This window comes from Equus caballus, chromosome 18 (genome assembly GCF_041296265.1).
Source record: "Equus caballus isolate H_3958 breed thoroughbred chromosome 18, TB-T2T, whole genome shotgun sequence".
Classification (NCBI taxonomy): Eukaryota; Metazoa; Chordata; class Mammalia; order Perissodactyla; family Equidae; genus Equus; species Equus caballus.
In genome coordinates, this window is record NC_091701.1 from 77,795,104 (window position 1) to 77,820,615 (window position 25,512).

The following is a 25,512-nucleotide window of genomic DNA, read 5'->3' on the forward strand; positions in this document are numbered from 1 at the left end:
TGAGAAACTACTCAGAGAAACCAGAAAACTAGAAAAAAAATTAAAGAGGCTGTGGTAGGCAGAATAATGGACCCCAAAGATGTCTACATCCTAATCCTTAGAATCTATGAATATATTAGGTAAATGGCAAAGGCTGCTAATCAGATGGCCTTAAAACAGGCAGACTCTCCTGGTTTATCAGGACAGGCCCAGTGTAATCACAAGGATCCTTAAAAGTGGAAGAAGCAATCAAAAGGGAGAACCAGAGAGATGGCAGCATGAGAAGGACTCAGCCCAACGTTGCTGGCTTTGAAGATGGAAGAAGGGGTCACAAGCCAAGGAATGCACGTGGCCTCTAGAAACTGAAAAAGCAAAGGAACAGAGTCTCTCCCATAGTTTCCAGAAAGGACACAGCCCAGTCAACACCTGGATCTTAGCCCGGCGAGACCCACTTCAAGCTTCTGACCTGCAGAAGTGTGACAGCACAAACTGGTGTTGCTTAAAGCCACTACGTGTGTGGTCCTTTATTACAGCAGCAAGGGGAAATGAACACAGAGGCCAAGAGCAGCTTCCAAACTCTAAGCAAAAATGTATCCAGATACCCCAAATTCCAGGACAAGGAACTCCCTAACTCGTCTCGGCAACTCCTCGTCCCACTGAGCAAGCTGCCCAGTAAAGCTCCAGACCAAGTTGGTGCTTCAGAATACCCACTAATGTGAACCCATAAGGCGCTGTTGTCCAGATCAAACAGCGCATTGCACCGTCTGCACGGGGACCTCAGCCTCTCTGAGGAGGCCCGGTCTCACTGCATTCTGACAGAAGTCATATGAAGCAAAGATTCACAGGGAGGAAATCAAGTTCCAATTCACCAGAAAAGGCCTTGGGTCTGACAGCTCTGTATCCCAGGGCTTAACCCGGTGCTGGGCCGCAGAGGATGCTCAGCAGCTATTTACCGCATGCCCCAAGGAGGAAGCGGAGGGAGGGGAGGGGCGTAAGTCGTCTGGCTTCCGCTGCCCTCCCTACGATTCCTTCTTTCCTGACCTTTGGGAAAAGCCTCCGGATCTATGTGGGGCTGAATTTTTCAGGTTCTTTTTCACGTGAAGTACCTGCCACATGAACTATCCAGACATCAAGGACCAGTTGATGCTGTGTGTTTCGATTCTCAGCATTCATCTAATTTACAGATTTCTAGAGAGTAGAGCCAATGGAATAACAAGCCATGCTCTCTCTTATCTATTGCTTTATTTATCAGTTATCGATCTGCCTTATTTGTCCCTCTTTCTCCAGTGACCAGCATAGTGCTTGGTGCATTGTAGGTGTTTGAGGAATGAATGAGTGAACAGATGAATGTCCTGGAGACCTCTTTCTCTCTCCCCAGCAGATGTATTTCTTCATCTTATGGGCTTTGGCTCCCAGTCCTCTGGTTAGCAGAAGAAGAGGCTCTGGTGGTCTTGAATCCTCAGCTACAACTCTGGGCTGCCCTTCTGTGGCATTTCCATCCCCTGAATATACCAGAATAGAGCAAACCACAGCTTTGCCCAGCAGAGCAAAGACCCAAACCGTAAGGCCTTCCTCTCCCCATCAAGCAGGACTTATATTTCCATCATATTTTTCTTCCTCACCTGAGAATGGTGATTAACAGGTAGGTGGGGAGACATTGACTAGAAAGTGGCATAAAGGAACTTTCTGGGCTGACGAAAATGTTCTGTATTTTGTTTTGTGTGGTGGTTACAACGTGTATACAATTGTCAGATTTATTAAACTGGACATTAAATTATGCCTCAATTTAAAAGAGAAGGATTCCAAGGTCACAATCAGTTCATCAGTCAAGAATGCCGTGATCGATTGGTGATGTCTGCCACTGACAAGGGCAGTGGAGAGATGTCAACATAAGTACCACATGTTTGCTATTCTTGTGCTTAACTGGTCATCCTTAGAGAGTTTCTGCATCATTTAAGTGGTTGTAATATTAACTCGTCCCCCTTAAAGGACTATAATGAGGTGAAAGTTCTTTGTATAATATAAATCTCTAGCCAAATGTAAGATGTTATTATTCACATGTTTTCCCCACAAGATCTTGCAAATTGGGACTGACTGTGGCAGGTAGGTTCCCAGAAAATTCTCCCTGGCTGACATGAAATGCAGCAGAGCCAGATATTTTCAAAAGGCCAGGCTCCCCGTGAACACGGACACAGTTTGTCTGTTCCATTATTCACATCACAAACATTGAATGCCGATGCCGCGTTGTCAAGTGGGCTTTCCCACTGCTGTGCAAGGCCACTTTTTAAGGCACTAAAATGATTTCCACAGGCTGAACTAAGTAATGTGTTCTCTTTTGAGGCTCTTTATCCTTTTCTGATGTTCTGTCTCAAGATGGGGTCTGGCATTTCTCATTTCTCCTTCTTCCAACTGCAAATCTGCAGGGCCTTTCAGAGCTTTGCCGTGTGGGCTCTCGGTTTATGTCTGTTGGCTGAGGCATCTGTTTCTGGTGCCTTCCGGGAGTCTCCGGGATTACTGGTGAGGATTGTGCTAACCGGCCTGTATCCCTGGGAGGCCCAGGGCTCAGCAGCCATACTGTTTCCCGACTGGTGTCCCCACAGAGGGCGCAGGACAGAGCCTGGCAACCGTACCTCCACTTCCGAAGCCAACCAGAGAGCCAGGCCCGCCGGCAGATCCAGCCTGGGTACTCGGCCAAGAGATACCTCCGCGGCCTCCTGCGGACATGGCCCCCTGACAGCGTGTCCAGGCTCCAGAGCACAGGTCAGTGGGGAAACGGGAGCACGTGCTCCCCGAGCTGCCCCGCCTCGCGTCCTGGTGTGAAAGTGTGTTTTCCATCAAGGTCTAAAACGCCGAATTTCAGGAGCAATTTTGTGTTCAAGCAAAGGTGCTCAAGCTCAGTAGCCCATGGGCCTCTATAACCCACTCTCTATCCTCCCCAACCTTTGCAGAGGAGCTTCCAGCCCGAAGTCCCTCTCGCTCCTCTTAGCAGCCTCACACTCCACATCCCAAGCAGAACCTTCTTCCCACCCTTTCCTCCTCAGACTCCAGATCCTCCAGTTCAATCCCTATCTTTTACAAGAGAAAGAAAAAGAGGCCCAGAGGGGCAGAGTAAGTTGTCCGAGAGCATTCAGCCAAAAGCAGAGCTGGGACCAGAAGCCAGACCCTCCCCACACCCCCTGCTCCCATTTCTTCCTAACACTCCCCAGCTCCCCTTCTGAGGTGATCTCAGGTCCTGCAGGAAGTGAAAATGTTGGACCTCGTCCTCTTAAAGATGGCGGCTCTCCAGCACAATCCACTGAGGAGCGAGATGGACACCCTTCTGCTGAGCAGAGACCCCAAACATACTCTGTAAAGGTTTAAAAATGAAAACAGGAGAGCCGGGCCCTGTGGCTGGGTGGTTACAGTTCTGCACGCTCCACTTCAGTAGCCCGGGTTTGCAGTTTCAGATCCTGGGTGCAGACCTACTCCATTCACCAACTATGCCATGGAGGTGTCCCACAGACAAAAAAAATAGGGGAAGATCGGCACAGATGTTAGCTCAGGGCAAATCTTCCTCAGCAAAAAAGAAAGCAAGAAAGAAAACAGGAAATGATTGGGGCATGGAGTTGCCAGATGTAGTACATACACACACACAGTTAAACTTGTGCTATTTGGGGCATATTTCTACTGTAAAATGTTCCTTGTTTATCTGAAATTCAATTTTAACTGGACATCCTGTATTTTATTTGGCAAACGTACTGGGGATGAACGGGGTGAGCAGTGGGATTTGCCAGTGCTTACTGAGCTGTTTGCCATTTCTTCAGCACCAACAAACAGACAGGACCAGAGCAAGACTGACTTTCTTCTTGCTTTATAGGTTTACCTTGGGAAAGGAGAGAAAACAACTCTCTTTCCAATAAGATGATGACTTGAAGGAAAATGAGAGGTGTGGGCTTGTCCAGTAACTGGTTTTACTTTCATGGCAGGCCCGCAGTTACAGGCAGTTCCATTTACTTAACACTTGTGAGAAAGAGCTTCTTAACCAAAGATATGTTTATCATTGGGTGGAGCAGAGGGCAGAGCAGGTCACTGCCCCATAATCTAGGCCCAACATCTTCAAGGATAAGAGCCCCTCTTAACATCAAAAGATGTCTCAGACCCCTCTGTGGAAGTCATATGGCTACAATGTGTGGTTTAAGAAAAGATCCATGTGTCTGTGCATTCTTGCACCCCTTGCCATAATTCCTCACCAGAGCCCCTCTTGAGGGTGAGACCCTCAAGCTGGAGGGGCAATGGCAAGACTCTGGGATGAGATCACTGGCCCAATGACCTCTGCCACCCCCTCTCTTCACATCTCAGAGCTCACCACCTTTGTCATGCTAGTATATTCTCTAGTCCCATCTTTCCACTCCGGTGATAAATCCTCCCACTCCGGTCCACATCTTCTACAAAGACTTCTCTGACGGCTCCAGCCAATACTGAGCTCCTCATTGTCTAACCTTATATCATCCTGACACTTGGGGCCACACAGTGGAGCACAGGAGAGTTTTCTCTCTCCAACAGACTGTTAGTGCCTTTAAGAAGGACCTGTGTCTGGTTCTTCTGTATCTACTCCACCACCTCGTAGAGGGGCAGGCCCATTGGTAAGCTCTCAATAAATACTTGTAGAATGACTGGATTGAGAATCATGGGGCCTACAGAAGCAAGCAGGATATGTCCAGGAGAAACCGTTGGATTCTTCTCCTGAGGCAGGAGGAAACTTTTACTCAATCCCAAAGAAGTGGCCATGTTTCTTCCACCAGGGAGACCCTTGAGAATGGTGGAGTGGAAGAAACACACACATGGCTCTCTGGGTTCCATCTGATTTTTTTTTTTTATTCTTTTTTTTAAAATTTTTATTAAGTTATTGATAGGTTACAATCTTGTGAAATTTCAATTGTACATTAATGTTTGTCAGTCATGTTGTAGTTGTACCACTTCACCCTTTGTGCCCACCCCCCACCCCACCTTTCCCCTGGTATCCACTAAACTGTTCTTAGTCCATAATTTTAAATTCCTCATATGAGTGGAGTCATGCACAGATTATCTTTCTCTCGCTGGCTTATTTCACTTAACATAATTCTCTCAAGGTCCATCCATGTTATTGCAAATGGAATGATTTTGTTCTGTTTTGCAGCTGAGTAGTTTTCCATTGTATATATGTACCACATCTTCTTTATCCATTCGTCTGTTGCTGGACACTTAGGTTGCTTCCACGTCTTGGCTATTGTAAACAGTGCTGCAATAAACATTGGGGTGCATAGGACTTTTGGGATTGCTGACTTCAAGCTCTTTGGATAAATATCTGGGTTCCATCTGATTTTTTAATCCCTCTTGTCTTCTAATTGTCATCCTTAATGGGAAATGTCCCAAGCCAAGACTAGTGCAAGTGGGGAACCGTGTAGTTATCTCCAGACCTGCAGACTGGTGATCATTATTTCTACCAGTAACTCCTGACCTGCTCTTCAGGATTCCTCAAGGATTCTGTGCTGCTCCAGGACAGTCAACTTAATGTATCAAAGAATCTCAGGCCACAACAGGATCTTTCAGGGGTACCCCCAAAATACCATCTCCTGCCTGTCTTCCCTCCATTTTGGATTCAACAAGGAAAATCTTTTGAACAAGGTATATGTTGATTTTTATGACCACTTCTCAAATATTTGGATTTCTAACACCTTAAAATGGAGTTTCCCAAAATAGAGTCTAGGGATTCTGGGTTTCATTGGCCTCATCTGTAAAATGAGGGGATTAGTCTAGACCAGCACTGTCTAACAGTACTTTCTGCAGTGATGGAATGTTCAATGCCCGAATGTGCTGTCCGATACAGTAACCATTAGCTGCATGTTGCTACTGAGCACTTGAAATGTAGGTAGTGTGACTGTGAAACTGAGTTTTAAAATTTTAATTACTTTTAATTAATTTACATATAAATAGCTACATGGGGCTAGTGGCTACCATATCAAACGGTTCAAGTCTAGACTCCAGATTTTAGATGATTTCTTAGGCCTGTTCCACTCTAACATTCTTTAATCCTGTAATTTTGTGACAATCTCACTTGAGAAAAATACAAGTTTGGGAGCCAGAAATCTGGATTGCAATGGTTGTTCTCTCTCTTACTAGATATAAGACCTTGAGCAAGTCACTTAACTTCTTTGAGCTTCTGTTTGCTCGAATGGGTGTGAGAAGACCTACCTCGTTTCCCACAGAAAATTATTGTGAGCTGTCTGTAAGCTGCTGGGGACTATGGGGATTTTACATGTCAGTATTATTCTTGGGAACCTGAAGATTGAAAGAGCCAGAAGTTGCCTTTGCTAAGGGAGATGGGAAAAGATGACTGGGCAGTGCTAATGTACAAAGAATAGGGCCTTGCCTAGTAGCACGGTTTTTGAGAAAAGGGAAGGAAAGAATAAGAACCTAACATAAGATAAAGTTAATTTTTCTGAAATGAAAAAGGAATTTTCCAGAAACAATGGTAGTGCCTAACCAAGCCCTGTCCCTGGCAGAGGATCTGGTCAGAATAAGTAGAGAATCTGGTCTATCCGAGGAGTGGAGGAGAACGTGGCAGATTCTCAGAGGCTGTGCCGTTAAACGTTCCTGCCATGCGCCTCCCTGGAGTCTTGACTCTGGCGGCAGGGAACTTCGGTCATAACCTGTCCGGAGGCAGTTCACCTGCAGGAGACATGCTAGTCAGTCATCACTCCTCTCTTTGTAAATTAATATCCTGCTCTTTACACCAGTCTCTATGCACTCTGCTAATGTGGGTCCACACCCCTGAGACCAGTTGATTCTGGGGCACTAAAGAGATCAAGGTTCTGGGCCGTCCATGTCCTGGCAGTGCTGAACTCACCCAGGTAGCACTCCTGTGTTGGGACCTGCTGCCCTTCCCCAGGTGACACCCCACCTAGCAATTGCCGTATGCACTCTATCTTCAAAAATCCTACTGTCTCCAGCTAATATCCTTAGACGATGCCCTAGGATCCAAAAATACTGGACAGTGGACCACACTACTTCCACTTTTTGGGTGGGTCAACACTGCACACTTAAGGGATAAAGTGACCTCCCTAATTGATGCCACACACCAAGGAGCTGTCCCAATCAGGCAGAAAACAGAGAGGCAATGTAGACTGGTGATTAACCATGTGGCCATTAGCACCAGATTCCGTCCGTGTGACCTCATGAGGCCGTGGGCCTCAGTTTCCTCATTTATAAAATGGAGATGACCACACCCACCTTTACTTCCCAGGGTCAGATGTGGGAGTTACATGGGCTAATGTACACAGTAAATGCTCCATAAATGTCAGTTATAGACCTCCCCAGCTTGTGTTTGTTAAGTATGATTACTAACTAATTGCAATGCCCTCTTGCCCATGATCACAGGGACCAAAAATCAATTCATAAAGAAGTGAAAACAGCTCAGAGGCTGTCACTTGAACCCAGACTGATGGTTTTATTGATTTTAACTTGATCTCCCTTTGGCCTCCCTCTCCTTGCCAGACGCTTTATTTGTGAAAGTAGCGAAAGTACTGGCTGAAAATTCCAGATGCCCCAGTAATGTGACATTGGCCAAGTCACTTATGCTCCCTGCATCCTCAGTTTGCTCATCTGTAGAATGGGTGAAATGGTGTCTGCCTTCCACCCTCCCTGGGTTGTTGTAGAAAATCGCAGGAGAAGGCAGAGGCAGAAAGCTCTGCAGGAGCTCAGAATTGCCACCCCAGTGCACATGACTTGGGTGATCGGGACCCATATTTGAAATACAGAGACCAAGCTTTGTGGCCTCCTTTCAACAACTGAAACTTCCAAGGCCTTGCCTGCAAATCTGTTTCTATTGAGCACTTAAAAATGAGCCCGATGGTGTTTACTGAGAAGAATCTTGGTTTCCCTCGCACAGGTTGAGTCATATACACAATATTCCCTGGGATTTAGCCAAGGGGGAGAATGCCTCTCTGTATCCCCCTACCCACTTGGCCAGTTCCACTTCCTCTACGCTCACAAATGATTCGGTTCCAGATGAATCTGACTAGGAAGGATGGACCCAAAGTCTGGCTTGACCCCAAAGAATCATCTAGAATACACAAAAAGGTCTTTAGGGCCACACCCTGTATGGAGTTGAGTTCCTCTTGGGGACAGGCCTTACATGGCCCAAGACCTCCTCAGATTGAGGGGTTCCCAGGACTCCCCAGGCTTCCCTGGGCCACTAAGACCTGAGCAGCCCCCTTCCACCCCGAGCCCGAGTGAGCCTCTGTTCCGCCAACACTCGGCCTCGGCTCAGACCCGGAGTGCCCTTCAGGAGCCACGGGCAGAGGCAGGAGAGCCCGAGGGAGGGAGTAGCCCACACGTGGGCGTTTGGCTCTCGACCCACGACACCAAGGATGGGAATGATGTAGGGAATGATGAGGGCTGGGGAGTATAGAGGGAAGGTAGGCTGGCCGGGAGCCTGCAGAAGCCCCGTGCTCCAACACATGCAGGGCCCCTGAAGGCTTCCAGGGCCCCCGATGAAAGACAACCCCACATTGTTCCACGGAGCTGCACGCTGAGCGTGGAGGTGTTGCTAAAGCGGCTCCAAACCAGGGAGGTTTGCCAGGCTGTTTCAGCAGTAAATCTCCCTCAAGTGAGCGAGGAGAATAGCTGCAGGACCCTTTCAACCATCAATGAAAGATTTATGAGCTATGCCCGAGTCATCGGTTGACTCAGATCCTTCCCGAGGGCTGCACAGGCAGGGTGCGTGCAGAGGGCTAAGCAGTAGTCCCACCGCTGTGCATTCGGCAGAGCTTTGTCCCCAAGAAAACAACCAGCAGGCAGCCCAGGAAGTCAGGCGCTTCAGACCGAGCGGCTCAGTGACAGCAGAGCAAGGCGGCAGGTCACCCGCCACGATCATACTGCTGTCACCCACTAGCCCCTCAGCTTACAAAGGGCTGTCCCACTCACTCTCTTATTCGAGCTCCAGACAGCTCTGCAAGGAAGAGAGGGCAAGAAGCCAGTATCCCCATTTTACAGATGAGGAAACTGAATCCAAGAGATGAAAAGTCAGCCCTGAGCAGCCTGACTCCAAGCGCAGCTCTGTCCCTGCTCTGGCTGCCGCCCTCGCGGAGAGCTAGCAGAAAGACAGGAACAGGGAAGGAGGAGGAACAAGGGCCTTGCCCAGCACTTGCTCAGAAAAGCAAGAAGGGAGGCGGCTTGGAAGCAGCTAAGAGGACCCTGCCCTTCTCTGGGGTTCCCAGGCTGACCCGCTGTTCACCATTGCAGGTCAACAGAGCCTGGATGAAGGGGAAGCTGGGGCTGGACTCGTGGACCAAGGCTCTGTACCCGAGAACCACAGCAGCCAGGGGACTCACTTGCCGCCACTCAGGAAGCAGCCCTGGCGGGAAGAGGCAGTGCTGGCCGAGGTACCGTTTCTAACGGGCTCCCCGGCCGTCGTTCTTCTTGACTTCATGCGGGAAGCTTCCTCCCTTCACCATCTCTCGGGGTTCTCCGGAGAAGAGAAGAGTGCTTTGACCTTCTTGACCACTGTCTCCCGAAGTGTCACCCGTGGGAGCCTAGCATTGCCAGATGCTCCACCATAAAAGGGTTTCATAGCCAAATACGTTTGGGAAATGCCGTGTAGCACGCTCTCCTGCAGAGGGTCACAGTGCACTGTTTTGAGAAGTTCTGTCACTAAAGTAGCCACTTTAACTTTGACTCATGGTTTTCCAAACTTATTTAACCACACAGCCTCCCGACACTCTTCACTGCGTCGTGGCAGCTGTAGTCCTCTCTAGAAAGAAAGAGCTCTCGGCCTCAGAGTTGGAGAAGCCTCGGTTTGAGGTCTCCATCTTACTGGTTGTGGCGAGCCCATCCGGGAGACCTAACTAAGTGTGAGCCTGGACGCTCTCTTCTGTAAAATGGAGCTGTTATCATATGTATCTTACAAGGCTCCGATGAGGATTAAATGAGCTAAAATGTAAAAATGCTTTCTAAACTCTAAGGCCTCTGTGTGTGTGTGTGTGTGTGTGTACAAGATGAGAGTGGTTCAGAGCAGCAGAGACAACACAGGCTCCTGTCTTGAATAAACTCGTTTGACTTAGAGGAAGGTTCTGTGCCCATGAGAACTGAGAAGGCAGAGAAGAGAAGTGCCACACCACGGAGGGGAGAGGGGAGAGACGGCCCGTGACGGAGAAGGACAGTGACGCTAGCGCTTCATTTTCATTTTTAATTTTTCTTGCAAGAAGGCAGTATATGTCAGGCATGGTTAAATGTCATCCTTTCTCTCATCAACAATAACATGCTTTATTGTAATGAACAGCATTAGAGATCTTGCTATTATAGGCATGTTTTTCTTCCCAGGCTGCAAAGGAAATTTAATCCTTAGAACCACAAATCTAGCCACAGGTCTGACTTAAAGGAATCTGCTCGTCCCCTCACAAAAGCCTGCTCACAGGAGTGTGTCTCTGTCGTTCTCTAGGACACAGCCGGAGAGAATCAGCACCGTGCACAGGCTTTGAAGGAAAGCCACGATGAAAACTGGCAGCCGACCTCCAGGAGGGCCTGTGGGCACGCCCACATTGCCCATTCTTGGCTCCTGAGTGACAAACCCCACATTACGTTCTGCAGAGGCACCTTCCCCAACAGGAAGGCAGACCTCAGCGGTAAGAAGCCAGACATCTTGCTTGTTGATCTGGGTAAGCCTAGTCAAGCAGAGCTCACTGGAGAACACGGAGGCACTCAGAGTGTCACCTCCTCGTGCCACTTAGACTAGCAGCCAAAGTCCAGTCGGAGGTGGGAATGAGACTCCCCATTGCCTAGCACTCCACCGGCACATCCTGCAATCAGACCACCTGGGTCAGCTTACCCCCACTTGCCAGCTCTGATCTTGAGCAAGTTCTTTCATCTCACCGAGGCTCAGTTTCCTTGTCTGTGGAGTGGGGGTAGTAATAATACTTCCATAAGGCTACTGCAGAGATGGAGTTAATGCATGTAAAATCCTTTTCATAATTCTTGTCCCACATTTAGCACTTAACACATATTAACTGCTATTATTAGGGGTTCATTCTCTCCATTGTCTGACTCAGCCAGCAAGAACCCAACCCGGATAATGAGAATAGGGCTCCCCGAACCTGCTCAGCCAAAGCCGTGGTGGCCTTGGTGCCCGGCCCTCCTTCTGCCTCCCACTGACCCCAAAGCAGAAAGAGTGGAAAGTCCACTGTCCGTCCAGATGCCTGCAGCTGGTCAGCTCTCATCCTCTCCTGTTCCCACAGACATACAGGGCGACAGGAAACTCCACAAGGGCAGAAGCAGCCGCTTGTTCCCGGAGCCTCCAGCTGAAAGGTGCCTTTTCCCGCCTGTAGCATCCAGCACCGCCTCAGAAAAAAGCACGCCTGGGGAAGTGAAGACGAAAAAGGTGTGTGTGTGTGTGTGTGTGTAAGAGATCACTCTCGATCTGGAAATGAAGTGACTCCAAGGGGCTGCCTCCAGCAGAGGACTGGCCCTGCTTGCTTCTGAGCTCACCGTGTGGAGCTGGGACAAAGCTGTAGTAATTTACTAAACGTTGAAAATAGTGAAGGACGGGTGAAGGAATTCAGCTGCCCCGATTCTACCCCAAGGCATACGCTATTTCCTCACTTTCTGGTGGCAACGGAACCCTTTGTTCTGTTAAGGGGCTGGGGCTTACCTGCAAACCTGTGAGGACAGAATTTGAGCTTGTAAGAAACTGACCCACTTCAAACTCAAAATGCTGGAGATTTTGAATCCAGCAATGGTTTTGCTTAATTGAGGCCCTGTCGCCTTTGAAAATAAACGGCAAATTTTGCAAGTTTATCAACTCCTTCAGACGTCAAGTACACCTGCTTCCTTAGAGAAGTCCTTTGCTGTCTCTGGCCGGGTCCTGCCTTGCATTCTAAGTGGGTGGCTTGGAGGTACCTGTGTTGAGCAGGGCACACAGGGCCCCGGAACGCTCTGCCCTGTAGCGGCTGTGAGCCTGAGCAGGTCACTCGCCCCTCTGAGCTGCAGTGACCTCATCTGTGTGCTCGGATAATGAGGCCAACTCTTAGGGCTGCTGGAAGGATGCGAGGGGGTGATGCCTGTCTGTGAGAGCGTCTTGTGTCCGATTGGGAGCTGCAGCGGTGTTGGTTAACTGTGGGGACGCGCGTCATGGGAAATGGCCCTGGAGGAGCCCTGGGTGGTCCTGGAGCCAGTGGGGGAGGTTGTTTTCAGTCTATTCAGGATTTTCTCAGATTTCCTGTGTCTAAGCTGACCTAAACCTTTCCATCCACACCAGAAGGGCCTCTGTCTTCCCAGGTGCATCTGGACCAGGAGTAAACGGCAGGCCTAAGGGAAGCCCTCAATTTCACACCCCGGGTCAGCCCAGAACCGAGCCAGGCTCAGAGGACAGGAGTCCCTGCCTTCAACCCATGCCTGTGGTTTAGCAGAGGAAAGCAAAATTTTCCACTAGATTAAAACTCGGTAAATTTTTAATTAGAATAAAGAAATTAAGGCTTGGTTTGTCGGCCATACCTCACACAAATCATCTGAGTTTTTCCACATCGATTTCTCAATGCAAACCTTGTCAAACAAAATGCACCAGGTCAGTGTTCAGAAAAGGGCAGTTGGTGGGCAGCTGGCACCTGGACAGTGAAGGCCTCCAGGAACACAGAGAGCCTATGTGCACACGTCTGCTTAATCATTTTCTTAATGTCGTGAAATTATAAATATTTCCCTGCGTGTGTTTGGTTAAATTTCCTTCCTCATTCAACTCTAAGCACGGAGGATGGTTACATATGTCTCTGATCTTTTTTCTTCTCGAGCACTAAAACAGTGAGAACCGTTTTTATTTTTCCTCCTGTGAAATTGGACTCCCTGACGCCCAGCACAAAGATGTGTTTCCTAGAGCGGAGTTCATGTGTTAAAAGCTGCAGACGACAAGGAGAAATTTCCAGAAACTTCTGCGTAATTGGAAACAGGAGGCTCGAAGTAGTACCCCTTGTGTGTGTCTCTCTGTGCACAGATACGCATGTATACATATAGACACGTGTTTTGAGGCTTTTTGGATGCAAAAAAACTGGGTTAGAGTCGTGGCAGATCCTGACACACGGAGATGCTTTTTTAGCCGTGTTCGTATTGCGGAAGCGTAGGGACGCCTAGGTATCCTGCTGGTGGGGAGATTGGGTACTAAACCCTAATGAGAGAAGACTCTGCTCTCAAAGAAATACCACAGAAATATTCCTAGTTCCAAACACGACGGTGACTGCGTGTAACTAGCTCGCTCAATCCTCATGGCAGCCCTGCGCCCCGCTGGGGTGATTGCTCTCACTTTGCAGAGGAGGGTGTGGAGGCTGAGGGGTAAACGGGGTAAGCAGACAAACGCATAGTCTTATTTTCCACCCTTTCTTCCCTAAAAGGTTGCACAGTCAACGTTCTGAGCTTTGCTTTTTCCCCTTGACGACAGATGCCAAGATTTCTCTCTCTCTGTACTTAGAAATCTCTGCTGCATCGTTTCAAGCCGGCTGTTTCCCCAGCTGCAAGGTGAAGAAAGACCGTAGTTCCTCCCAAAGGCTCTTGAATTTATCTGTTTGTGCTCCTCTGAGGAGTCAGAGGCTGGATTAACAGGGTACAGCCGAGCTCCCGAGAGGCTGGGGGCAGCTCCCTAGACAGACTCCCGGCTACCTGGGTGGTCAGCGTTGCTTCTCAGCCATGGGGACTGAAGCCACCTCACCCAGCAGCTCCTGGTGCTGCAGACACAATAAGATTCCCTGTCATTTGTCCCCTGCAGGCAGCAGGGCTTAGAGACCTGCCCTAATGGGTTTTGTTTTATTTTTAAATTTTCTCAGGCACCAAAAGCTTTGAAATTACCTCCTATCTCAGAAGAACCTCCCAGGGTCCTGGACCCCCTGGGGAGTGGACTTAAAGCCCAGGAGCCCCCAGCAGAGCTCTTCATCTTCCCCGTGGAGATTCACTTCCACACCCAGCAACCTCCAAAAGAAAAACCCCGCAGAGGAGGTAGGTCCCCTCGGGACGGGTCTCCTGAGGGAGCTCGGGCAGGCCAGGAAGCTCCGGGTGTGGGACCGGCTAATGCAGCCCTCTCCCAAACCATGGCTGACCCTCCCCAGGGTTATCCTCTTCAGAGAACTTTTTTTTAAAAGAAGGAAAAAGAATAAGCCCAGAAGTAGGTCTCTCTGTTCATATTCAACTCAATTTTTAAAATATTTATTGAGCCCTTCATTAAGCAGTGCATTCTGCTAAACTGTGGAAGAGAATGGAAGTCAGGCATACACACAAATAAGTCGGATGCACCACAGATGTTACAAAGGTGCAAGAATTTTAAGGCAGTTTATGAAAAATAAATACAGTATATAAAACAGCACAATTGAAATTGAAAAAAAAAAAACTGGTTAAAAGGAGCAGAGAAGTGATGTTATCAGACAGCTGGGATGAATTCATTGCTTTAGGTAAGCCCTGGATTTAGATGAGTTTCCTGGCAGCCAAGGTAAAAAGGGTCTTTGGATCTTCATTTTATAAAAGAAAGATAAAAGTTTGCCTGAAGAGCCATTTTCCTGATTTTGAATTAGGTTATTATGTAACATTAGATGATTTCTACAGTCTTTGTCAGGGCAGAGATTTTGTGCTTCTAAGCAAAGTGCTAAGAGAGTAGGGGTAAGGGAGACATCAGTTCCAACAGGGGACTTAGGAAGACTTTTAGAAGGAGGCTTCTGAGCGACGGCTGACCCTACACCCCCAGGAGGAATTCTTTCTGACCTTCCCAAGACGTCCCACAGCACCCTGGCCTAAGACACATTCTCGCTCCTAGGACTTCTCTGGGCAGCGTGAGGCCAAAGGTGACCCTCTAAACAGCTGACTCCAATTTTGAGGGAGTCCTAGTTCTGAGCTTTGTAGAAACTTCAGCAGCAACTGCCACTGATTTCTTGGAGAATTTTTGTTCTGCGGCTATTTGAATTCTCAAGATGAAGAAGAATGCTTACCTACTGAGCTTGAAAGACCAGTCAGTGGAAGGGTGCGTAATGGAATTTCTAAGGTGATGAAAATGTTCTAAACCTTGGTTGGTTGCATGGATTTATACATTTGTTGAAATTCAGTGAATTGTACACTTAAGCCCTGTACATTTTGCTGTATATAATTTTACCTTTCAAAAAAAGTTACTTGGCTCCTTAAAAAAGAAAAACCAATATTTTTAAATGTAGGCTTTATTATTATTCAGGTACAGTGAGGCTGACAGATCAGGAGACATTGCCATTGAAAAGACAGTTTGTTACTCAGAGTTCTCAAGAGGAGAGGGCACGCCAGGCCACGCAGGACCACACGGGGAAGCACCGGGGTCAGTCAGGAGGCAGAAGGGCTGGCAGGTGGGGAATGGGCAAGAGTACTGCCTTTTGGGGGAAGGAGTGGGCGAGGCAGTGCAAGCAGGCTAAGCAGGTTTGCGGTTGGCTAGTTTGAGTGGTTTGGGCAGGCTCCAGGGGCAGGGGACAGCCCTCGCTGTCTGTACCTGGCCCTGGGGGGTTAAGGCAGGGGGTAGTGGCCTAGAGTGTAAGAGTTGGGTAACGGAGGTTGTGGGGGTCAGGAGCTCTAGATTGGTTGGTTTGCATGTGAAATGTGAACTCGCACATGGTCCTTTACCATCTCTAGGAATCAGCTAGCGCTGGGGGGGGGGACAGTCTCCCCAGGATCAGTAAGGTCCCAGATGTCAAAACACTGGAAGAAAAAGACATACTTACTACACACAAAGACAAGACTATTAGCAGGATTCAATTAAATCCTGAGTATCTTCCATGATGACCCTAGAAGGAAGGTCGCCAGGCCATTGGGAACCAGATTCTTAAAGCTGTTAGGCACTTGGAGTGTGCCAACACAGTGCCAAATGCAAAATAGGAATAAGGTACAGAGAAAGTGAATGCACTGCGTTCTTCCTTCTTTGGTACGTCAGTCAGTGAGGACTCTCTCAGTAACGAGTGTCAGAAGCTTAACTCAAACTGTCTTAAGAAAAAAAAGAAATGTATTATGAGCTCGTGTCATTGGTCGTGCAAAGACCAGCTAACTCCAGGCTCAGTTGGATCCAGGTCTGAGAAAATGGCATCTGGGCACTATTTGTCTAAGTTTCTCAGCTCTGTTAGCCTTTCCTCTCAAGCAGGCTGTCCCCACACGGTGGTCAAGATAGGCTCCTGCAGTTCCACACTGACCTCTCACCTGTTAACCCCAGTAGCAAGGATATGCCTCTTAAAAGTTCTTGCAAAAGTACCAGATTTGCCTCTGACTGGGTTATGTGCCTGGACCCGATCCTTGTGGCTAAAGCAATGAGGCGTCTCTTTAGCCAGGCTGCAGTCACGTGCCCATCCCTGGAGTCAAGGAATGGTCTCAGCTGCACCCAAACCACATGGTGTGAGCAGGGGAGAGATGGATCCCCAAAAAGAAGAGATGGCTGGCAAAAACCACAGATGTCTACTACAACTTGGCTTTCTCATTGTCTCCTAGGAGCTCCACACCCTGAGTTAGGAGCAGAGACAGAAGAGACCAGGCCTTTCTGGAGGGCTCCCCTGAAGCGCACGTCCCTAGCAAGACCAAGGATGTTAAGAGTGCATCTCCCAGTGGACTCCGGCAGGGACACACTCTCGCCTCAAGGTAACCCCTCCCGCCCTCCAGCATTCCACAAGACTCTCACCCAGCAGGGAAGCAAGGCAAGACACGTAAGGACCCCCAGCCCTGAGAAAGGAGCTGGAAGGGAGGTCAGCTCCCCCCAGCCACCCGAAGGTGTCTTTTGTTCAGGCAGCAGCTGCCTTAACTGAAGTGCTGTCATCGAACCAGTTTAGTGTCTAGCTCATAAGTTACTTACTCATTAAATCGTCCCCCTACTAATATTTTTCTGGTTGCAGATATAAAATGGCACCAAACTTACTGAAAGTTCGCTGCATGCTCTATGGTTTATCCTATGTTTTTAATCAATGAAATTTCATTTCTAACCTGTTTAGGGATGTTTATTTATTCATTAAAAAGTCCACAATATCAATAAAAGTCTTCACTCTAATTTTTCAAAACATCATATGGACGTTTGAAATTACACACATGGGTGCATCTAAGTGTGTATTTTCATGTGTTGGCTAAGCTGAAAGTAATGGGCCATATTTAGAAAGCGCCTCATTTTCAGAAAACTGAAACTCCTTTCCAAAGGGCAAGATGACAGTATCACAAACATTAAGTGATCTCTGACCAGTGGTGTCAGAAGAAGGAGAAGGAGGAACATTGATATTTATGGAGTTCTCTCTGTGCCAGGCACTGGGTTAGTTTTTAGCACATCTTATCTCGTTTCCTCCTCACAAGGATCTGACCCTCACTTCCCAGATCCGAAAACGGAAGCCCTGAGAGAACGCTTGTCTGAGGTGGCACGGCTGCAAGTGGCCCGGCTGGGACGGGAGCTAGGTCTCCCGCACCAGCAGCCTCCCCATCGGGCTGCACTGCCTTTCAGAAGAAACAGAACCATGAGCCCAGGTTGGGACGCTCTCGAGATGTCTCAGTTCTGAGAACGCCTCTGATTACAGGGACACGGGCTCATTTACACCGTCTCTCAAGTGAGAGTTAATCATCCTAAAGACTGAAAAAAAGCCTTTCTTTTCAAAAAAAATCCAAATACTGTATGGGCCAGGGCCACATACAATGTGGTATGTGCAATGGACCAGAGAGCAGCTTTCCACCTGCAGCCTCAGCGTCAGGTGCACAGCCCGAGCCACTGGGGTCGGAGGCCACACCAGTGAATTTCGTCTTTGCTGTCATTCACCTCGCACTGCCCTCCACTTGTTTTGAGCTGCCATGTCCACCAGGGACTGACTCTCTAGAGCTTGTCCCTCCTCTGCCACCCTGCCAGGGGGCAGCCGGACTAGAAGTCCCTGGTACCTTGGTGTGAGTCGGTTCAGTATGTGACCCAACCTCTTAGAAGTCACATAAAGAGATCCAGAGAGTCCCGTTTTTCAAGGCAGTCTTCCTCACACAGGGGCCCCTGGGCAAGGGTGATCTGAGCTAGGAAGTGTGACCATCCCATTGCCGCGGAGGTGGCCCATACCCATTTACTTGCTCAGCCCTGGATTATTTCACCTCTACCATTATAAAAACGAAGCCAGATTTTGTATGTGCACATACACACATACATATTTTATTCTATTGCTGAACCATCGGGAGATAGATTGCAGACTTTGTGCCTTTCATCCCTTATCAGCACATATCTCCTTAGAGCAAGGGTGTTCTCCCTCATGACCACAACGCAACTATCACAATCAAGAAAGTCAACGTTGGTGTAACACTAATTTCTAATATATAGTCCATATTCAAATTTCTCATTATAACAATAACGTTCCCTAGAGGTTTTCTTTTTCTGATCAATCCAGGATTCAACTCGGGATCATGCGTCTTATTTAGCTGTCATGCCTCTTCAGAATCTTTTCGTCTCGAGCGCTTGACCAGTCTTGCTTTCCATGACATGGACGTTTTGAAGACCAGTTGCTTTGCAGAATTACCCTCAAGTTAGATTTGCCTGTTTCCTCGTGATCAGATTCAGATCAGACATCTTTAGCAAGAAGAGCCAAATACGTGATGTTGCATCTTTCTCGGTGCATCACATCAGGGGACACAAATATCCCTGTATATTTATTCCATCTGTTATCATCTGTTCCATTATCAGTGGTGTTCAGTTTCACTATTTGGTTAAAGGTGGTGTCTCTAGATTTCTCCATGGCAGACACCTTTCCTTTCGTAGCAAATAACTAGCCTGTAATACTTTGAGACTGTGTGTGAAGCCGGCTTTTAAACACGAACATCAACCGTGTGTTGAGCATGAAATAAAGACACTCTCTGAGATTAAGACAAGGTCTCAATCCCTCAGATTACTGGGTTTCACCCTCCATAGATCAGTCCCAGCTGATTTGAGAAAAGAGAAGGAGAGCACGGAGGGGAGGGCAGGACGCACTGTGTGGAGCCTTGTCATCTGCCCCATACCCTCTCTGCCCCCAGGAGGTGCTGCTTTGCACGCTAAAACCTAGAGGAGTTGCGTGTGCATTGGTTCTGCTTAGAAGACTTGCTTTGTGGTTGGAATTCTGTAGCCAATAATCTCGTGAGCTCCGCAGCCAGGGGGCACCTAGTGAGAGCCTTTGCACTGTGGGCTGGAAGGACCTTGCAGCCCCTCTCGTCTCTCTTCTGTCTCAGGAGCCCATCAACATGAGGAGAGTAACAACAACTGCTGCTTAGTGCCTCCCAGTTCTGGGGGTTCCTCAACCAGGGGCCACTGTTCTGGCCAAGAGTGATTTCACCCTGGCCACGGGAGACAGCTGGTCTGGAAAAGGGACGAGGTTGAGAATGGGTGGCATCCTTCAGGAGGAGCCATCACCCCACTTAGAAGAGAGCTTCCTTCTCCTTCTGATCCAGAAGTCCTCTCATTCGTGTTTGTCTCCTTTTGCTTTCGAAGATGATGATGCCCCACCCCAGAATGTGACCCCACCATTGCCCCTGATTAAAGGAAGAAAAAGTCCAGAGAGCCAGAGGGGCCCAGACAGTCCCAGGACATCAGGGCACAGCAGCCCCACAGGCCCCCCAGTCATGAGACGGCCCCGGGGGACACTCCCAGCGGAAGGACAAGGTAATCACTCGTTGGCTTGTCTGGGGCTCTGGGCTCATTTTAATCATCTTCCAGGGCCACGCAGCAGCCGTGATGAAGCTGTCTGAGAGCCACTCCACTGAAGGGGAAATGAGCAGTGTTCACGACGACGTCAGTGGGATTCATGTTTACCATGCATATTCCTAAAGAGTCAGTGCATGTTTTAAGGGTGTGCTGCACCTGCACGCATTGCCAAACTGTTCCGTGCTGTCCTCCCTCCCAGCAGCAGTGTGAGGACACAGCTGCCTGCAGTCCCCAGGGAGCCACACTATGGGATGGACCGGGCCACCCAACACCGAGGCCCGACCCTCCCCGGGGTGAGGGATCCTGCTGACCCTGCCAACAGGAAGAGTCCCGGGCAGAGGCCACCCTCAGCCCGGGGCAGAGCCCGAGGCCTGCTCACAGACAGACAAGGACTGGATTGTCACTGGAGGGTGAGGTAGCACCCACACCCTCCATGACTTAGACTGACTGAGGTCCTTATACAAGATCAATAATGCAAAGATGGTGCAGTGACAGCTTCCGTGGGGGCTTTGAGCTAAAGGCAGCTCATAAAGCAGAAATTGCTTAGAGTCCACACTACCTCTGAAAATCCCTTAGGGAGGTGCCATGCTGGAAACCAACAAAATGTTTTCTAGAAAGTGCAGCCCAGCCAGCTGTTCCTCCCGCCAGGAGTGTTGGGCTGCTTTCTCCAGTGGAGCACCAGATGAAGGAGATGCTGTGTGTTGGGCGCCGGGCAATGTGAGGAAAGCATCTCTCTTAATGGCAGAATCCTAGTCACAGCTTCCAGAAACTCACACACCGAGAGGCGGGGGGCAGGGGGGAGGACACTAAGAGCTGCCAGGAAGACAACAGATCCCTCATCTTTCCTGTTCATCTCATGCTCACTCGGGCACAGAACGCCTCACCATTCGTCTCTCTCTGCCTCTGTCTACCCCCCGCCCCCAAGCATGGACAGGTGAAGCCCTGTAAGCATAAATTAAATACATAGATCAATGACTCCATATGTGTTTGCAGCTTCTCTATTCAAGGCTAAAACGGTCAGCATCACGTCCCCTCCTTCCCCCTCCCTCCCTCTCTCTCTCTCTCTCTCTCTCCCTCTTCTTTCAGGCGCCTTCCTCCTGTGGCCCCTCCTTCTGGACCCGCACGGCAGCGATGCCCTCAACTTAGATACAAAGGAACCAAACTTTAGGTGCAGTCACGCCAGCACTGACAGTGTTCCCAAGAGGTTGGGTAGCCCAGGAGAAATCACACCGAACACACACACACACACACACACACTTCTCCTCCGACATCATTATAAAGGGAGAATCTGAGGAGAAGCAATGCCAGGGCCCTGACTGTGGTAAGAGTGCAGCCCGAAGCCTCAGGAGCATACGTTGAGTGTGTAAATGAAGGTACATGTGAGGATACGTGTGTGCCTGTGTGTGCTTGTGTGCAGGCATGCACACCTGTGTGATTGTGTGATTACGCAGGCATGCTGTGCACAAGTGTGCAAGTGTTGCTGTGTGTGTGTCCTTGCGCCTGTGTGGTATATGTGTGTTCATGCACACACACTTGCATATGGGTGGTTGTGCATGTATGTGTGTGTGTGCTTGCCTTGTGAGTGTACATATATACGTGTATGTATACCTCTGTGTAAATATGTGTGTGTGTTCTCGAGTGTGTGTGTTGCCTCTGTGTGCATGCGTGTGTTTGTGTACTTATAAGCGTGTGCCGTGACTCGTGGCCAGCTCTGCTCCTGACCCCTTTGCCTTGGAGATGGGGAAGGTAAGGTTACAGAAACACCTTCAATCTTTCTAAGCGTCTGAGGGAAATACAACTTCCTTCTCCTTGGCCTGAGCCCCCTGGAGTCACTGGCAGTCACAGCATTTGAGCCATAGGGGATGGCTGTCCATGCGGAGAACGGCACAAAGGCATGTGACAGAGAGGGGAAGCAGAGGCTGGACTCACCAAGCCCTTGCCCAGGTGGGCGACACACACCTGGAGGAAAGGGCCCCCTGTCCTTCACCTGGGTGCCCCTCACCAGCCCAGCCTTGCCCTGTAGGGCTGCTTGAGCCCCGAGGGGCCACCTCCTCCAGGTTCTCACAAAGGCGTGACAGGGGCTGGTGGCAGCCCACCCTGTTCATCCTGCATTGGCCTCCAGACTCCTGCCGGATCCCAGGAGTGGGGCTGACCCTGGGCTCTGGCGGGCCCTGAGCTCACTGCGTCTGTCTGCTGGGGACTCGGGGAGCACGGTGCGGGCGCAGCCTCCTCCCTTGCACTCACGCTGACACTGCCCATGTTTGTGCTTGTTTTCAAAAAGATTCCAGAGACCCCACACTGGGACACTTTTTGCTGGGTCCAGATGGAGAAAACGTCTGCCTGTCCATCCCAGGGCCTACCCAAACCGAGGAGCTTCTGTGTGGGGAAGGTAAGACGATCCATCCCGGGTCGGCCTCGTTTTCATAGCGGAAGGTTTTACCTGCAGCTTCCAAAACTTCCCAGCAGCAGAGACATCATTAAAAACAGACGCGAGTCAGCCAGTTTCTCCCCCCTCGCTGACACAGAGGTGCTTCTGTAGCTCAGACACAATAACCCAATGTTTGCATAACAAGTTGACTCTTGCTGGAGTATCTGGAGGGAGACGTTCCCGTGGAATGGCTTGGAGGAGGTATAATGTGCCTTGTTGATGCCTTGATGAGAATGATAAAGCCCTTTTGGTTTTTGCCCAAATTAAACACTGCCTTTTCTCTTCTCTCCAACCGCCCTCCAGAGGCGGAGGTGGCTAATTGGTAAGCCAAGCAGGTATCCTCGTGGTATGCGTTGGTTTATTACTGCGAATCCTCTGGCTCCTGACAGCTATCGAGGCAGTTTCCAAAAACCCTTCTGGCATGTTAACTTTTTGGAAAAGAGATGCTGGCTCTGGGTAATAGCCGTTTTGCAGAGGAAAAAAAATGAAGTCCGAGGGTGCTGAGTGTCAACCTCCTGGGATCCATTATGACGTGTATGCATGAGTCGGACGGCCAGCAGGGGGTCTGATGAGAGAGAGCAAAATCTGTGCTCCTGTAGTGGGCTGTGTCTCAACCGGCTCAATAAAGAGAGCGTGGATTCAGAGCCAGGAGATCTGAGCAGCCCTGGCTTGTCCTCTGTGTTGTCAGATGACTTGGGGTCAGTCCCTCCCTGTGTCCAGGGTCCTCATCCTGTCTGAAATGAGGGATTGACTCTTGCCCTGCCGCCAGCTGGGAAGCTCCTTGACTGTTGCTGCATTTCACAGGTTGCGTCTGTTGCTGTTGAAGCAGCGGCCTAGTGCATGGGTTTCCAGAAACTAGCATGCATTTAGTTCCAAATTCAACCTTAAAGCACTTCCACCACCACTTGGGTTATCCTGTGCTGTGAGTATGGAAATAACTTGGTTCTGCATTGGCGGAGGCAGGAGTTAGAGAGGTGGAGGCCAGTGTCAGAGTGACACTGTGGGTACAGCAGCTGGACAGCAAATATGGTTCTGTTCACCTGCTGCACAGCTGTCCTCTCTGTTCCAGGAGAGACTCTGGCAAAGCAAAGCCGGAAGCAGAAAAGGAAATGTTTAGGCCTTCAGTGTGTTGTCGCACTGTTCATATGAGGTTTCAGTCGTTTTGGCATCCCTGGCACCTGGCACGGTTCCTGACACATGCATAACAGGATCACGATACATGTTCATTGAAAAATCTCTCAATAATTTCCACGCTAAAGCAAGAGAGAGAGAAATGTAGCTTACGTTGAATAAATGGAGACTTGTCCGCCATCTTGTCTCAGTCCCGTGAACAGTATATTTAATCCTGCTTGCCTCTCAAACCTAAAGTCATTCGCTGTAAGCTTGTTGAACTAATGAATGAATCAGTCAGTCAGGCGGGCAAGCCTCTCTCAGCCTTTCCTCCATATACAGCTGGCGGGCCTTCATTCTGGACAGCGATTAGAATGTGCCCTGGAAGGTAGGACAAAGCCTTAAACCCACATGTCCCTACGCGGGCCCATAGAACAGATCTGGGTTTCAGAGAGTCTCCATTAATGGGAAAGTTTTTTCGTTGTTTTGTTTCGTTTTGTTTTGAGAAGCAGTGTGCTGAAAAAAATTTTCAACTCTTGCAAAGGGTTTGCTCCAATCACACCAAAATCTTTGCAGTTCAGTTTGTTGAAATCCAGGTTGGTCACCAGCCCACCCTGCCCTTCCGGTCTCATCTCCCACTCTATTCAGGCCCACCCTTTTCTCATCTCTTTGGAAGCCCAAACATTCAGTCTTCCTTCTCTTATCTTCCAGCCTTTGCCCAGTTGTCCCCAAATGTTTAGAATAGCTTTATGTTCCAGACAAAGGCTCATCTTTTCTGGAAAATTCTCCTTAGTAAATCCACCTCATCTCATACAACTGCCTCAGCCCATTCCTCCCTCTCAATCCGACTGTTATGATTATTGTATTTATCTGCATCTGTTTTTTGTTTAGCTCCCAAATATATTACACGAGGTCTAGAGCACCTCTCATCTTTATCATATGTCCAAGAAACGCTTGTTGATTGACTGAATACCCCAGATGCCACAAAGGAAAGTTCTTTTGGAATCATAGTTGGGATTTTTAAATTAAAAAAAATCTTGAGTAAGAAGGGAATATGATCTGTCTGATCTTTCGGAGACATTCAGACTCTGTCAACATCTATTTGGAATAAATTCTTAGGCAATTAGATCATGATATCTTGCTTTCAGACAGCATAGAAAGATGAATACGAACCTTCAGAAAAAGAAAAAAAGTTGTGAAGACTAGAGCTGGAATTTGACCCTCCTGGTCATGGCGGGATGTTGCAGCACTTAGAAAATTCAAAGGCTTAAGAAAGGAAAAGTTAACTTGGATGGATACAAGTCAAAACAGGGGATATGTGCTCTGAATTGCTTATCCATGATCCAAATCCTGCATCTAGTCTCCTGGTTGTGGTGGCAGCAATGGAAGATTTCTTTCAGAAATTCTTTTATTCAGAAGGCTTACTGCTAGAAGTTCAGGGATGTCTGTCCCGATGATTCAGGCTGGGACTCCAGTCCCATGTCACTTTAAATTCTTGAGCTCTTTCAGAGTTTCCAGTTAACACTGGTTCTTGTCCCAAATGGATTTTTACCCCAAAAATGTTCCTTATTTTTTGGTCATTTAATAACTTCCTTCTCTCTTGCAATTCTTTCTTGGCGTGGTGATTTTAAAATATGTCCACAAATTCTTTGACACTTGTTCCTTCAAAGGGGAGAGCCTAACTCTACTCCCCTTGAGAGTGGATGGGACACAGCGGCTCACTTCTAACAGAAATAGAATATGACCGAAGTGATGGCGTATGACTTCTGAGACTGGCTTTCTCCTTGCTCTCTCTCTTGGATTACCCCTCTGGGGAAAGCCAGCTGCTATGTCCGTCACGAGGCCGCTCAAGCAGCCTTATGGAGAGGTCCCCAGGGCAAGGAACCGAAGCCTCCTGCCAACAGCTAGAACGAGCTTTCCAGGCTTGTGAGTGAGCTGCCTCGAGAGGAGATGCTCCAGCCCCAGTGAAACCTCCGAATGACTACATCCTGGCTGACACTGTGACTGCAGCCTCCCCAGAGGCTCTGCCCCAGAAGCACACACACAAGCCACTCCCAGATTCCCACAGAAACTGTGTCAGATATAATACAAATTTACCGTTTTAAGTCACTAGATGTGGGGGTAATTTGTCTTCAGTAATACATAATATCCTTGGTGTCATTTCCTGGTGGTCTGCAATTTGGTAAACAGAAAGATGAAGGGGCCAAGAATATCCAGCTGGTCTCAAAACACTGATGATTTGGGGGCAAACATATGCTAAATAGTTGGCTTTCTCTTTGTTTTCTCCATTTGCCATTTGTGGTCATGTTGGTTGTGGGGCTCACGGGTAAAAGAATCC

The 25,512-nt window shown here is 48.8% G+C and overlaps 1 protein-coding gene across 5 annotated transcripts in view; it reads left to right on the forward strand.

The window, feature by feature from the left end:
• Nucleotides 1-25,512, forward strand: part of KIAA2012 — a 108,631-nt gene that overhangs the window by 22,994 nt on the left and 60,125 nt on the right. For 2 of the 5 annotated variants that reach the window (XM_023622403.2, XM_023622405.2), the window contains exons 3-11: nucleotides 2,580-2,739; nucleotides 5,467-5,622; nucleotides 9,241-9,380; nucleotides 10,436-10,619; nucleotides 11,229-11,371; nucleotides 13,797-13,965; nucleotides 16,450-16,596; nucleotides 19,424-19,594; nucleotides 21,918-22,025. In XM_023622403.2, coding sequence (XP_023478171.1) covers nucleotides 2,580-2,739; nucleotides 5,467-5,622; nucleotides 9,241-9,380; nucleotides 10,436-10,619; nucleotides 11,229-11,371; nucleotides 13,797-13,965; nucleotides 16,450-16,596; nucleotides 19,424-19,594; nucleotides 21,918-22,025 — 1,378 coding nt within the window. The remainder of the gene's footprint in view (nucleotides 1-2,579; nucleotides 2,740-5,466; nucleotides 5,623-9,240; nucleotides 9,381-10,435; nucleotides 10,620-11,228; nucleotides 11,372-13,796; nucleotides 13,966-16,449; nucleotides 16,597-19,423; nucleotides 19,595-21,917; nucleotides 22,026-25,512) is intronic. The other 3 variants (XM_023622406.2, XM_070241621.1, XM_023622407.2) reach the window with 2 other exon arrangements.